The 13,641-nt window shown below is 33.9% G+C and overlaps 1 protein-coding gene across 1 annotated transcript in view; it reads left to right on the top strand.

Moving 5' to 3' along the window:
- CHD9 (chromodomain helicase DNA binding protein 9) overlaps window positions 1–13,641 on the top strand; it is a 218,186-nt gene that overhangs the window by 131,075 nt on the left and 73,470 nt on the right. The window contains 4 exon segments of the mRNA XM_007459467.1: window positions 4,509–4,630; window positions 7,794–8,037; window positions 11,934–12,110; window positions 13,458–13,601. Of these exon segments, the coding sequence (XP_007459529.1) occupies window positions 4,509–4,630; window positions 7,794–8,037; window positions 11,934–12,110; window positions 13,458–13,601 (687 nt within the window).

Raw genomic sequence — 13,641 nt, 5'->3', positions numbered from 1 at the left:
ATGGTGAAAAACTGAAAGCATTTCCACTAAGATCAGGAACAAGACAAGGATGTCCACTCAGCACTCTTATCCAACATAGTTTTGGAAGGCCTAGTCCCAGCAGTTAGAGAAGAAAAAGAAATAAAAGGAATACAAATTTGAAAAGAGGTAGTAAAACTGTCACTGTTTGCAGATGACATGATACTATACATAGAACATCCTAAAGATGCTGCCAGAAAGCTACCAGAACTAATCAGTGAATTTGGTAAGCTTGCAGGTTACAAAATTAATGCATAGAAATGTCTTGTATTCATATACACTAACAATTGAAAAACAGAAAGAGAAATTAAGGAAACAATCCCATTTACCTTCTCAACAAAAAGAATAAGGAATAAACCTACCAAAGGAAGCAAAAGACTTTTACTCAGAAAACAATAAAACACTGATGAAAGAAATCAAACATGACACAAACAGATGGAGAAGTATACCATGTTCTTGAATTGGAAGAATCAACATTGTGAACATGACTATATTACCCACAGCAATCTGCAGATTCAGCGTAATCCCTATCAAACTACCAATGGCATTCTTCACAGAATTAGAACAAAAAATTTTACAATTTGTATGGAAACACAAAAGACCCTGAGAAAGAAAAACAGAGCTGGAGGAATCAGGCTCCCCGACTTCAAACTATACCACAAATCTACAGTAATCAGACAGTATGGTCCTGGCACTAAAACAGTAATATAGATCAGTGGTACAGGATAGAAAGCCCAGAGGTAAACCCACACACATATGGTCACCTTATTATCTTTGACAAAAGAGGCAAAAATATACAATGGAGAAAAGACAGCCTCTTCAGTTAGTGGTGCTGGGAAAACTGGACAGCTACATGTAAAAGAATGAAATTAAAACACTATCTAACACAATACACAAAAGTAAACTCAAAATGGATTAAAGACCTAAATGTAAGACCAGACACTATAGCACTCTTAGAGGAAAACATAGGAAGAACACTCTTTGACATAAACCACAGCAAGATCTTTTTTGACCCACCTCTTAGAGTAATGAAAACAAAAACAATAAACAAATGGGACCTAATTAAAACTTAAAAGCTTTTGCACAGCAAAGGAAACCATAAACAAGACAAAAGGACAACCCTCGGAATGTGAGAAAATATTTGCAAATGAAGTAATGGACAAAGGATTAATCTCCAAAATATACAAACAGCTCATGGAGCTCAATATCCAGAAACAAACAACCCAATTAACAATGGGCAGAAGACCTAAATAGACATTTCCCCAAAGAAGTCATACACATTGCCAGCAAACACATGGAAAGATGCTCAACATCACTAATCATTATACAGATGCAAATCAAAACCACAATGAGGTATCACCTCACACCAGTCAGAATGGCCTTCATCAAAAAGTCTACAAACAATAAATGCTGGAAAGGGTGTGGAGAAAAGGGATCCCTTTTGCACTGTTAGTGGGAATGTAAATTGATACAGCCACTATGGAGGTTCCTGAAAAAACTAAAAGTAGAACTACCATATGACCCAGCAATCCCAATACTGGGCATATACCCTGAGAAAACCATAATTCAAAAAGACACATGTACCCCAATGTTCATTGCTGCACTATTTACAGTAGCCAGGATATGGAAACAATCTAAATGTCCACGGCAGATGACTAGATAAAGAAGGTGTGGTACATATATACAGTGGAATATTACTCAGCCATAAAAAAGGAATGAAATTAGGTCATTTGTAGAGATGTGGGTGGACCTAGAGCCTGTCATACAGAGTGAAGTAAGCCAGAAAGAGAAAAACAAATATTGTATATTAACACATATATGTGGAATCTCGAAAAATGGCACAGATGAACCTATTTGCAGGGCAGGAATCAAGACGTAGATGTAGAGAATGGACATGTGGACACAGGAGGAGAGGAGGGTGGTATGAATTGGGAGTTTAGATTTGACATAAATACACTACCATGTGTAGAATAGATGGCTAGTGGGAACCTGCTGTATAGCACAGGGAGCTCAGCTCAGTGCTCTGTGATGACCTAGATGGGTAGGATGGGGGAGAAGGTGGGAGGGCGGTCCAAGAGGGAAGGGATATAAGTATACATATAGCTGATTCACTTCATTGTACAGCAGAAACTTACACAACATCATAAAGCAATTATACTCCAATTTTAGAAAAAAGGCCTACATAAATTAAGTACACTGATTTTTTTATTGATACATCTGTCTCTTCCCTGCTCAAAACAAAAAACTTGAGGCAGTTATTGTTTTTTCTAGTACAAAGACTATAGAATTCTGGAAGGCGATGACAAGTTGTGATATTTTAATAATTATATATTTTTTTATTTTCATGTGAATCCAGTTTGGGGAGCCAACCAAAAGAAATTCACTTTAAAGAGACATATTATGATTTTATTAAATATTTTGGCCAGTCCTCTTTCTTTTTTTTTTTTCTTTTTTTTGCGGTATGCAGGCCTCTCACTGTTGCGGCCTCTCCGTTTGTGGAGCGCAGGCTCCGGACGCGCGGGCCCAGTGGCCATGGCTCACGGGCCTAGCCGCTCCGTGGCATGTGGGATCTTCCCGGACTGGGGCACCAACCCATGTCCCCTGCATCGGCAGGCGGACTCTCAACCACTGCGCCACCAGGGAAGCCCTTGGCCAGTCCTCTTTCAAATATAATTTGGTCATAGAAATTTCTTACTTCACTAAAGAGGGAGTTTATGCATGAAAAGACAAGAACAGATCACTTTTTGATTAGCACCAGAGCTAATGATTAGCTGCCATGAAAAATGTGGAGATGTGATGTAAGAGAAGGAAATGAATGAATTGTTCCATTTAAGAGGTCATATTGTTTTTATAACAGTTTTTTTTTTCTGGTTGTCTTCTTATTTTCTGGTCTTCTTAGTTTATCTCCCAATAATACCCACCATCTATTACCAAGAACATATCAGCTCACCTCCATTCCTTTTGACTTCTAAGTACCTTTCCTTGAGCCAGGAAACAAAAGTGTTAATTAACTAATTCAGGGAGGAGTAGTCTAAAGGATATTATGAAAGGGAAAGGTATTCTTTTTGGGGTGGGGACCGTGCTTCATTAGTAACCTGATCTTTAGCCTCATTAAGTAAGCTATTTTTTTAGATCACTGCTTCTCAGTCAGAGGTGCTTATCAGAATCACTTTTGGAACTTTTAAAAAATTAGAGATGCCTAGTTTCTATATCCTGGCTCCAGAATCAGAATATCTGAGAGTGGACCCCAGGTGTCATTAAAAAGGTGATTTTGAAGCACATGGTGGGAAGAGCCAGTGCCTTAGATATATAATGTAGTCCTTGGTAAAGGGGATTCAGCCAATAAAATTAATCCCCTCAGTTAATGTAAAATCAACTTGACAACAGTGCTGGTTTATCAAAGTCAAATAATGTAGGAGGTAAGTGATTTTTTTTGCCAGTCTATTATTATTAAATAAAGCAACATATAAAACATGTAAAGTATCTTTGGTCAAATGAAATTTGTTCCTGGCCTAAACTAAGGAAACAGTGATTGGATTGCTGAAAAATTATGGAGAATATTAATTAATGTGGAGATTATTTTAAACAATAATTAGAGCAGTAGTATATGTTAATTATTTTAAAGTTCATTGGCTACCATTTAAGAAATTTTCTTTTTAGTAAACCCTAAATTTTTCATATTTGGATGCCATTATAAGATAGTATTTTTAAAATTTATTTATAATTGTTTCTACAATGTAGAATACAGTTTTCTGTATATTGATCTTATATCATGCAATGTTAGTAAAATCACTTCTTACTTTATCTTTTTTCTAGATTCCACAGGATTTTCCATGTAGACAAATCATGTCTTCTGTGTAAATTAAGAAAGTTTTACTTCTTCCTTTCCAATCTTAATGACTTTTATTTCTTGTTCTTGCTTGATTGCTCCTGTTAGAACCTGTAGTACAATGTTGAATAGAAGTGATGACAGTGGACATCCTTGCCTTTTTCTGATCCTAGGGAGAAAGCATTTAGTTCTTCCGTTTTCTGCACCTGCTGAGATTATCATATTTTTGTTTTTTAGTCTGTTGATCAACATTGATTAATTTTCAAAGTTAATCCACCTCCCATACTTGGGAAAAACCGCACTTGGTCATGCTGTATTACCCTTTTTATATATTGTTAGATTCCATCTGCTAAAATTTTGTTATGAATTTTTCATCTCTGTTCATGCGGGATATTGGTCTCTAGTTTTCCTGTAATGCCATTGTCTGATTTTGGTATCAAGAGTTTCATAGAATGAGTTGGGACATATGCTTTCCTCTTCAGTTTTCTGGAAGAGTTCGTGTAGAACTTATTTGGTATTTAGATGTTTGTAAAATTTCATCATAATGTCATATAATGTTATTCTTCTGATTATTTTAAAAGCAATGCTTTTATTATGTATGAGATGTAGGGAAGATCAAAAAATCTAAAATACATCATTCATTCTTTGTTTTTCCACAAAGGACCGTCCTCCTTCTAATATTTGGAAAAAAATAGATCAATCCAGGGATTATAAAAATGGCAATCAACTCAGGGAATATCAACTGGAAGGACTCAACTGGCTCTTATTCAACTGGTACAATAGGTATGTAGTATGTTTTAATAGAAACAAAATTTAATGTGTGGTTTTTTTATGTGTTCCAAAATACATTAAGTGAAATTGGTACTGATGTTGCTACATTATTACTGTCATGGAGTGTTCATTAACCACAAATGAAGTTGTGGTTAGCTCAAGAAGATATGTACATTATAATTTAGGATTTTGACTACAGTTGCTTCCTTTTAATGTGTACCAATGAGAATAGAAGAAAGTTGATATGTTAATTCATAATTAAATTTGAAATACCTTTGTTAACATCATCAAACATCAGCTATGTTACAGAATGTTTTTCAGCTTACACTGCTGTCTGCCAATAGTTTAATCTAGTTAGTAAGGTGTCAGCAGTTCCATCTATAAGAATTAGATAGGTCTGTAATGTACGTCTTCAAGGAAGCAGATTGTCAACAATTGATAAGGAATAGAATACTAAATATAAGAACCTAGTAATGAATTACCCCCATTTATTATTAATTTTCCAAGTTCAAAATGCTTTTTGGAATATTATCTCACCTTTTTTTAGTGAGATGGAAAATTAATTTCAAAAGAAGTAAAAAATGGTATCGTGATTGAGAAAGAAGTCTGATAGTGTATATAAAAGAGCAAATGAAGGTACTATTATTAATAATAATAGCAAAATTTTACGACGTATTCAAAATCATTTTTCTCTGTTTTTACTTGTCACATGATTCTTCTGTTTCACTAAGTAATGGTGAGTCATGAAACTCAGTCAGGTGGAGTTAGGAAAAACCTGTTATTCCACACAGTGCTCTTTCCCCTGGTTTATATTTTCTAAATGTTATTCATTTTTCCCAAGAGAATCTTCCTGGTAAAATAGTCAACAAAATTTTATTTTAATTGTCTTTTATCAATACCCTTTCCCAGTTACTTGTTTCAAACTTGTACCACTTTCCTCAAGCACTTTATCACAACCCTGTCCCCTTCACTCTCTACATATGACTGCTTCATAGAGAAGCCTAGGGCCAGTAAGTGAATTCATTCAGATTCTTGCCTGCCCTCACACCCAAACCTACAAATGTATCTCTATCCTTAGCCATTCTTACCTCTGTCCTCATATCAGAAGTTAAAAGGTGCCTCCTCAGAACCAAGACTAATGCTACCACCTCAACTCTTGACAGGCATCTAATCCAATCTTTTCAGAACCTCACTTCAATCACTTATTATCCTTCTCTGTTATATCTTCAAACTATCTCTTAAGACCAGTGCCATCCCTTCAGTCTGTGAACAAATTTGGGTTTAACTTATAAATAAAAGTAAGGAAAGGAAAGCGTAAAGCCTTCTCTTGGCTCTGTTTTTCCTTCAAGCTACATTGATCCCTCTTTGTAACTTCCTAGGCAAAGGTCTAGGAAGTATAGCCTGCATGAGCTCTTCCCATTTTCTCATCTCCAGTTCTCCTTAAACCTGTCATTTGACTTTTGATTCTGTATCATCTCTGAAACTCTTAATTTTCCAATCCACAAGATATTTTTTAGCCCTAAATTGCTGTCTCTGCTGTGTTAGATAGTAGTTGCTAGTCCTTCCTTTTTTAAACTTTTCCCCCCATCCTCACTCCCAACAGCTTCCACAGTGTGACTCTCCTAGCTCTCCAGAACCTCTGTAACTATTCCTTTCAATAGTCTTTGCTGGTTCTTCTTCCTTGCCTACCCTTTCAGTGTTGTTGGTTTTTTTCTTTCCCAAAGTTCTGTTTTTTACTTTCTTCTCATATTACATGTTTGTTCTCCGTAAGCCAAACTCTACTCCCCCCGTGTATTCACTTATCAATAACATCTTTAAGGCCTTGAACTCAAAACCCATATTTGTTTACTTCTGGCGACCTTAATGTCTATCTCAATGATTCTTTAAACCCAGCATATTCAAAATTAACCTTATTATTTTCTGTTTCTTCCATATCAAACTTATTCTTCAAATATTTTACATCTTGGTTAATAATAACACAACTTATTTAGTCACCCAAACTGAAATCTGACTCATCCTACGCTCCATATATCAGATTGGTCACTAAGTCCAAATCATTCTAACATGTAATTAACTTTGGGATCAGTTTTCTCTTCTTGATTCCTCCTACCTTAGTCCAAATGTCCACCCATTCTTTCCTGCATTATTGCGGTACTTTCCCAATTACTGTCCCAACTTAAGTCACTTCAGCTTCTAATACTCACAGTGGCACCAGAGTAAATTTCAAGTACAAACCTAATCTCATCAGGTTTCTTTAAAAATGTTCAGTGACTCTCATTCATAATATTGTAGAATGATTTCTAACCTTTATTTGTGACCCCTGCTTATCTTAGTAAGATTCCTTCCCTTTACTATTCCCTCAAAACCATATTAAATAACTTGTGGCCTCCCAGTTGATCATGTTCTTTACACTTATGCTCCTTTGCTCTGCCCTCTGGCAAAATCCTACTCATTACTGTCCTTCTCTTTGAAGGCAGTCTTATCTTCTCTCATCTCTTCTAGCCAGGGTTAGATGCTTACTCCTCTGAGGTTCCATAATAAACACTGATAATTCTTAACTGGCCATATATCATAATCATCTGTACAGCTTATTTTAAAAATTACAGTTGCTTTTATCCTACTCCATGCATATTGAATTGGAATGTAACGGAGAAGGCCATGGGTATCTGTTTCTTAGGCTGTTCCAGTAGCCAGAGTCGAAAACCAGTTCTTTATTTGTGCTTCTGTGATAGCACATTGCATGACTATATTTATTTATTCATATGTCTGCTTTTCTAATAGATACAAGCCCCTGGAAGGCAGAGAACATGTTCTATTTCTTTTGTATCCCATCTTCTCATACTATCCGTGAGATACAGAAAGCATGTAATAAATGTTTCCTGAATAAATAACATATTTAGTTTGCCTTGCTCTTGCCATTTCGTTCTTTTAAAAACTCAGGTATCTAACAGGTGGTATCTTTATTTTGGAGCTACAAAAGCCTATAGTTGTCCCTTTGCAATATTATAATAAAATTATAGTCTTTAGCCAAATCTGCACTTCAGCAACTTCTGTGTTATAAATGCAAGTATTTTACCTTGATAACTGGTTATTTTTTTTAATATTTATCTTTTAAAACATTGTAGTATACAGAAAACCCCAAAATCTACATGGGTAATATATTTGTTTATTTCAGACGAAACTGCATTTTAGCAGATGAAATGGGTCTTGGCAAAACCATTCAATCAATTACATTCCTCTACGAAATCCTTCTGACTGGTATAAGAGGACCTTTCCTGATTATTGCTCCACTTTCTACTATTGCAAACTGGGAGAGAGAATTTCGTACGTGGACTGATATTAATGTTGTGGTTTATCATGGGAGCCTGATTAGCAGACAAATGATACAGCAATATGAGATGTACTTCAGGGACTCACAGGTGTGTTATTGGTGATGTTTTTTGTTGTTTGAAAGGTCAGGTTTGCAAAAGATAAGCATTACATATTAATTACTTTCAAATTTATGATAGATTTTAATTGCCTACTTAAATCTTAATCTGATCTCTTTATTCATCATGTTTATTTTACAATAAATTTTAGTAGCTGAAGAGAAACATGACAGAAGTAGCCAAGTTCATGCTCTAGTTCACTGGAAGGAAGTATGCTGATTTATACAAATGTACAAATTTGATTGTGTACTTAATTTTTCAACTAGAATAATTGTTTTACTAATTGTTTTCAACTACACATTAAATTTATTTAAAAAATAATGTGTCTCTTTGATCATCCTCCAGTTTTTTTCCTCCATTTTAAAATTTACATTTTCAGTGACCACCATGGGTTTGAATGCCCTTTGAAGTGAAACCATAGGTTCTCTTGTGTGTTCAATGAATTTTGATTTTAGACGGTTTTTTAAAATTTGGTTTGTTTTGTATATTGGTACAAGCATACGTCTGTATCTTCTACCCTTTGGATTGGTTATTTCATTACTCTATTGCTTTGATGATTTTCTTCTTCCCTATATCCTAGGGGCACATTTTCCATTTTACATTGGCCACTTACTCTTTAGGAAGGAACACCTGTTTTTCTGCTAAATTCACAGATCATGAAATTGAGATGACATTACAAGAAAGAATTCCCTAGCAGAAGGTTAAGACTAGAAAACATGAAGTTCTGAGTTGCAGTTTTGAGTGGTAGTTTGACTCTTCTTAGGCAAAACTTTTATTGAGAAATAAGAAACAAAATTAATTAAAACAACTCACACAAAATTGTACTTTTTCATTGGAAAAGGTTATGGCACTCTGCCTCAGTATAGCACCTTAATATTTTATTTTCTTTCACTGATTCTTCTGTTTTATAAGGACCATTATAACATATGGCCAGGTCATGGGATATGATACAGGTTAAGGTAAGGTAAAGTGCATAGCCTTCTACTTTTGCCTCCCAATTACAACTGATTTTCTACTTATTTGAGGCTGAATATCAATAAAATTAATTGACTTTTTCCTTTAACCTCATTTCCCTTCTATGGTTGAAATAATTAGATTTCTATGAAATTAAGTATGTCTGCAATCAGTTGTACTGAAAATTAATTACCCTTGCACCTTTGGAGCCTATGACATCTTAGTTAAGTTATAGTTTCATTTCCTTCCATAGTGTTTTATTATTCTTAATTGTACATTTATAGAATTTTAGAGCTCTATGATATCATTAAAATCATTTAGTTCAATCTCATTTTTTAAAGGTACATTAAAATATTGGAAGTTTAATGATTTTTAACAAGGTTACAGTTTTAATATATGTCTTGTATGAGTTTGGTATAAATGTGAGCCAGAAGCTGAAAGATTCTTGATGTGTTGTAAACTGAATAGTATATATTAAATTATATTTTTATGCTAAATGTTATACATTCTAGAAGAATATTATGTGAAGGGTTTAAAATTTCAAGAGGTAAAGATGTCTTGTAATGAGCTAAATAGCTCTATACTTCAAACTTAGAAATAATTTTCAGAGTTATTTCTTTCAAATATATTTTAATATAAATTAAATGAACATTTAACTTCTACTTTTTCCAAGTTATTAAATAAGCTTGAAATCACATAAGTAGTAAAATTATGTTGTAATTTTCTCAATTGCCTTGGAAAAAGTAACAGATGGTAACACTAATATCCACAGGCATTTATTGAGTATTTACCATATGCCAGGCATTATGCTAAACAATTTGCATGTGGTATTTCACTTAATCTTTGTAATATCAAAGATTAATATCAAAGATTAATTTATCACCTTGTAAATAGGTGATAATATCATACTCATTTACAAATGAGGAAACCAAGGTAAAAAGAAGTGATGTAGTTTCCCCTAAGATCACAGAGCACAACTGGGATTAATAAACCCAAATCAGTTAGACTCAAGAGCCCTTGTTCTTAAACACTGCAATATTACTCTAATTGAATGCGTCGTATCCCAGGTTTTTAGAGCTGTGTAAATACCATAGACTTATACTTTAGAACTATCAGTATTCTAATAATATTCTACTAGAGCTATTGTTCATCTTAATGGCCAGCATATGCAATCAATATGAATTATTCTAAAATTAGTGTAATTAAGTTGATAGGAATTAAAATCTAAATGAGATCACATGATCCTTCTTAACCATTCATTTCTTCTAATCCCTAATAGTTTATAATTTTCAGTTGCATTTAAACATTCTCTTCACTTGGATTCCAGTACTTTATATTGTCCTATGTCACCACCTATTCCTTCTGAAGCCCTCTTTAACCAATTTCTTCTTGTCTTCCCATATCTAATCTTGGGGGTGACCCAGGGCTCAGTCTTCAGACTTTTTATATCCATACTCATTCCATCAGAGATTTCATTCAGTCACACAACTTAATTACTATCTGTACTGCTGGAAACTCCTAAATCTATATCACCAACTCTAACCTCTTTCCTAAATTCCAGAGTCATATGCAAATGCCTACTCAATTACTCCACTTGAATATCTAATAGACAATATCTAATCTCAAACAACATGTCCAAAACCAAAATCCTGCATTTCCTCATTGTAGTCAATGGCAACACCAACTTCTAGTTGAGCGAAAAAGTTTAGTCAAACTTGAATCCTCTCTTTATCTCACTCCACTCCTATCCATTAGTAAATCCTGTTGGTTTTACCTTCCAGTTAAATCCGGAACTGAGCACTTCTCATGACCTCCATTGAAGATCTCTTGCTTGGATTACTACAGCAGCCTCTTAACTGGTTTCTATGATCCTGTCCTTGGCCTTTGTCAGACTATTTTTACCAGAACAGCCAAGGGATTCTTTTTAAATATATGTCAAATCATGGCACTTCTTGTCTCAAAACCCTCCTATAGCTTCTTGCTCACAGTAAGAGTCAGAGTCCTTACCACAGCTTTTAAGGCTGTATATAGCCTCATCCCCTCCATTCTCACTGGATTTCAGTCACTCTGGGTTTCTTGCTATTATCTGAATACTGCCAAAGATACTCCCACATTACAGCATTCACACTCTCTATTTCTACCAAGAATTCTTTCTCTTGCAGATCTCTAGATACTAACATGGCTTCCTCCCTCATCTTCAGGACTTTGCTCAAATGTCACTTCTTAATGATGGCCTCCCAGTCACTCTCAATAAAATGGGAATGGTCACCTCCAACCCCATACTTCCTACTCCCCATCCCTGTTTTATTTTAGTCTATGACTTCTGTTACTTTCTTAGTTTTTTTTTAAATTTTTGGTGGGTTTTTTCTTTGTTTTTCTTAGTGGCTATGTCCTATATTTGAGTCATCGGAATGTAAGTTCCACTTGGATAATTATTTTTGTCTGTCTTGTTTACTACTATATCTCCAACAACTAGAACAGAGACACTCAATAAATACTTGCTGAATAAATGACATAAGTGGACAATTTTTATATTAACTACTTATCTACCATTATATGTGTGGAGTCACGGATATAAGTAATAAGCATTAATACTGAAATTTCATTGGCTAGATTTTATAATAACCATTTCTTTTTTGACTTAACATTGTTATTACAACTCTTAAAAATTATAAAGTGTTTTATCAAGGAATACTTATTTGGATATAATTATTAATTGTATAATTTTTAACAACATTCTTGAAGACAGCAATCTAATACAGTTTTAATGCTAAAGTTCCTCATTTTAAGGGAGTGTCTGTGCATACATAAAAGTTTCAGTGGAAAATGTTTTATAGCAGATGTCATTAAATGATTTTTGTGCTGCTTGACAGGAATTAAAAATTATCAAAAGACATTCTAGCAAATTATTGTATTTGGTAATAAATTTCTAGGGGCGAATCATTCGAGGAGCTTACAGATTCCAAGCCATCATCACCACTTTTGAAATGATTCTTGGAGGCTGTGGAGAGCTTAATGCAGTTGAATGGCGATGTGTGATTATTGATGAAGCACATAGGTTAAAAAATAAAAATTGTAAACTTCTAGAAGGTCTGAAACTCATGAATCTGGTAAGTAACTTAATGTCATTTTTATGACGTCTGTTTCTTAGCTACATAGTAAAAAGAGCGAATGCCAAAAACTTACTCCTTTTTTTATTTTAAAATACAGATTTCTGACTTCTATCTGTGATAATTAAGATTATTTTGCTTTAATTAATTAGGGGGAAAGAATTTCATCTGTTTTCTAAGACTTAAATTTTTTAGTTCTTTCCTCCAAAAAGCTTTAGTAATTAACTGCTGGAATTAAAAAAGAGAGAGAGAAACCTCTGTAGAGTGTCCTATTGAAAGAAATAAAACTACAAGTTTTAAGGCAGAAATTCCTCAATGAAAAGCCCTTTCACCAAAGTTATATTATTCAGATCATTTATGATAGAGGGATAAAGTTTCTACACAATTCTACATACTTAGCATATATTTATTATAATTAATGGGATTTTTGAAAGTCATTAGTGTGTTTGCTTTAAAATCAAAGCATTTTGTGTTTTTTAATATTTTGATTTAATTAACATCACGTAATTAGTATATGAGCACTTGAACAAATGTCTCAAAGATATAGAACTACATACAGTAAAACACTAAAGTGCTCCTTCTTACTCTTCATCCATGCCCACCTGTTCTCTTCCCCTCCTTAACTCCAATATTTGCAGATTGGTATATATCTGTCTAGACTATTTCCTAATATTAAATACTTATGCAGACATACAGATACATATACAAATATTCAGGTTAGGAATTTAGAGGTATTGTCAAATCAAATTTCAAATACTTTGTGCTATTAACATTAAAAATATTTTATTTCCTTTTGTTACTGTTATGTTTAATTTGTAATGCAATTCTAGTTTAAAAGTATGTTCCAGTCAGCCCTTCACATTGTTGGTTTGTAGTTTTAATGATTTAAGAATTTGTTCTTGTGTAAGAAGTCAAGTGATGATCTGCCAAATTATAAAGAATGAGCACTGTTCTCTATACAAATTACCATACCAAGAAGGGGTGAGTAACCCCCAAAATGCCCTCTTTGTTCTTTAAAATGTCTGTTTCCTTGAAAAAAAAACTAAAATATGCTTCTTAATTATTTAGAATTTTTCTTTCGAAAGCAATAGGTAAGAATTAATAGCAGACAAAGTAAACTATTATGAGAATGATACAGAGTTTTTAAAAAGTGATTGAGAAAGTAAATGATGTATGGGTAGAGATGTATTGGGTTGACTCTTGCAAATTATGGTCAGAAAAAGATTTGCTTTTCAAACACTGAAACATTTGATAACCTATGTCAGCTTTCGTATAATTTTAGTACTGTGGTGTTTGACATGAACACTATAGTACATGTTATTGACATGTTATTCTTGTTTTATATAGGAGCACAAGGTGCTTTTGACTGGCACACCTCTCCAAAATACAGTTGAAGAACTATTCAGTCTTCTTCACTTTCTGGAACCCTTAAGGTTTCCTTCTGAATCAACGTTCATGCAAGAATTTGGGGATCTGAAAACAGAGGAACAGGTATCCTACTGGTCTTTGTAAATAAGCACATCAAATCTCT

Source organism: Lipotes vexillifer, unplaced genomic scaffold (assembly GCF_000442215.2).
Source record: "Lipotes vexillifer unplaced genomic scaffold, Lipotes_vexillifer_v1.1 scaffold342, whole genome shotgun sequence".
NCBI classification, from domain to species: domain Eukaryota; kingdom Metazoa; phylum Chordata; class Mammalia; order Artiodactyla; family Lipotidae; genus Lipotes; species Lipotes vexillifer.
This window is presented reverse-complemented; position numbering and strand designations above follow the sequence as displayed.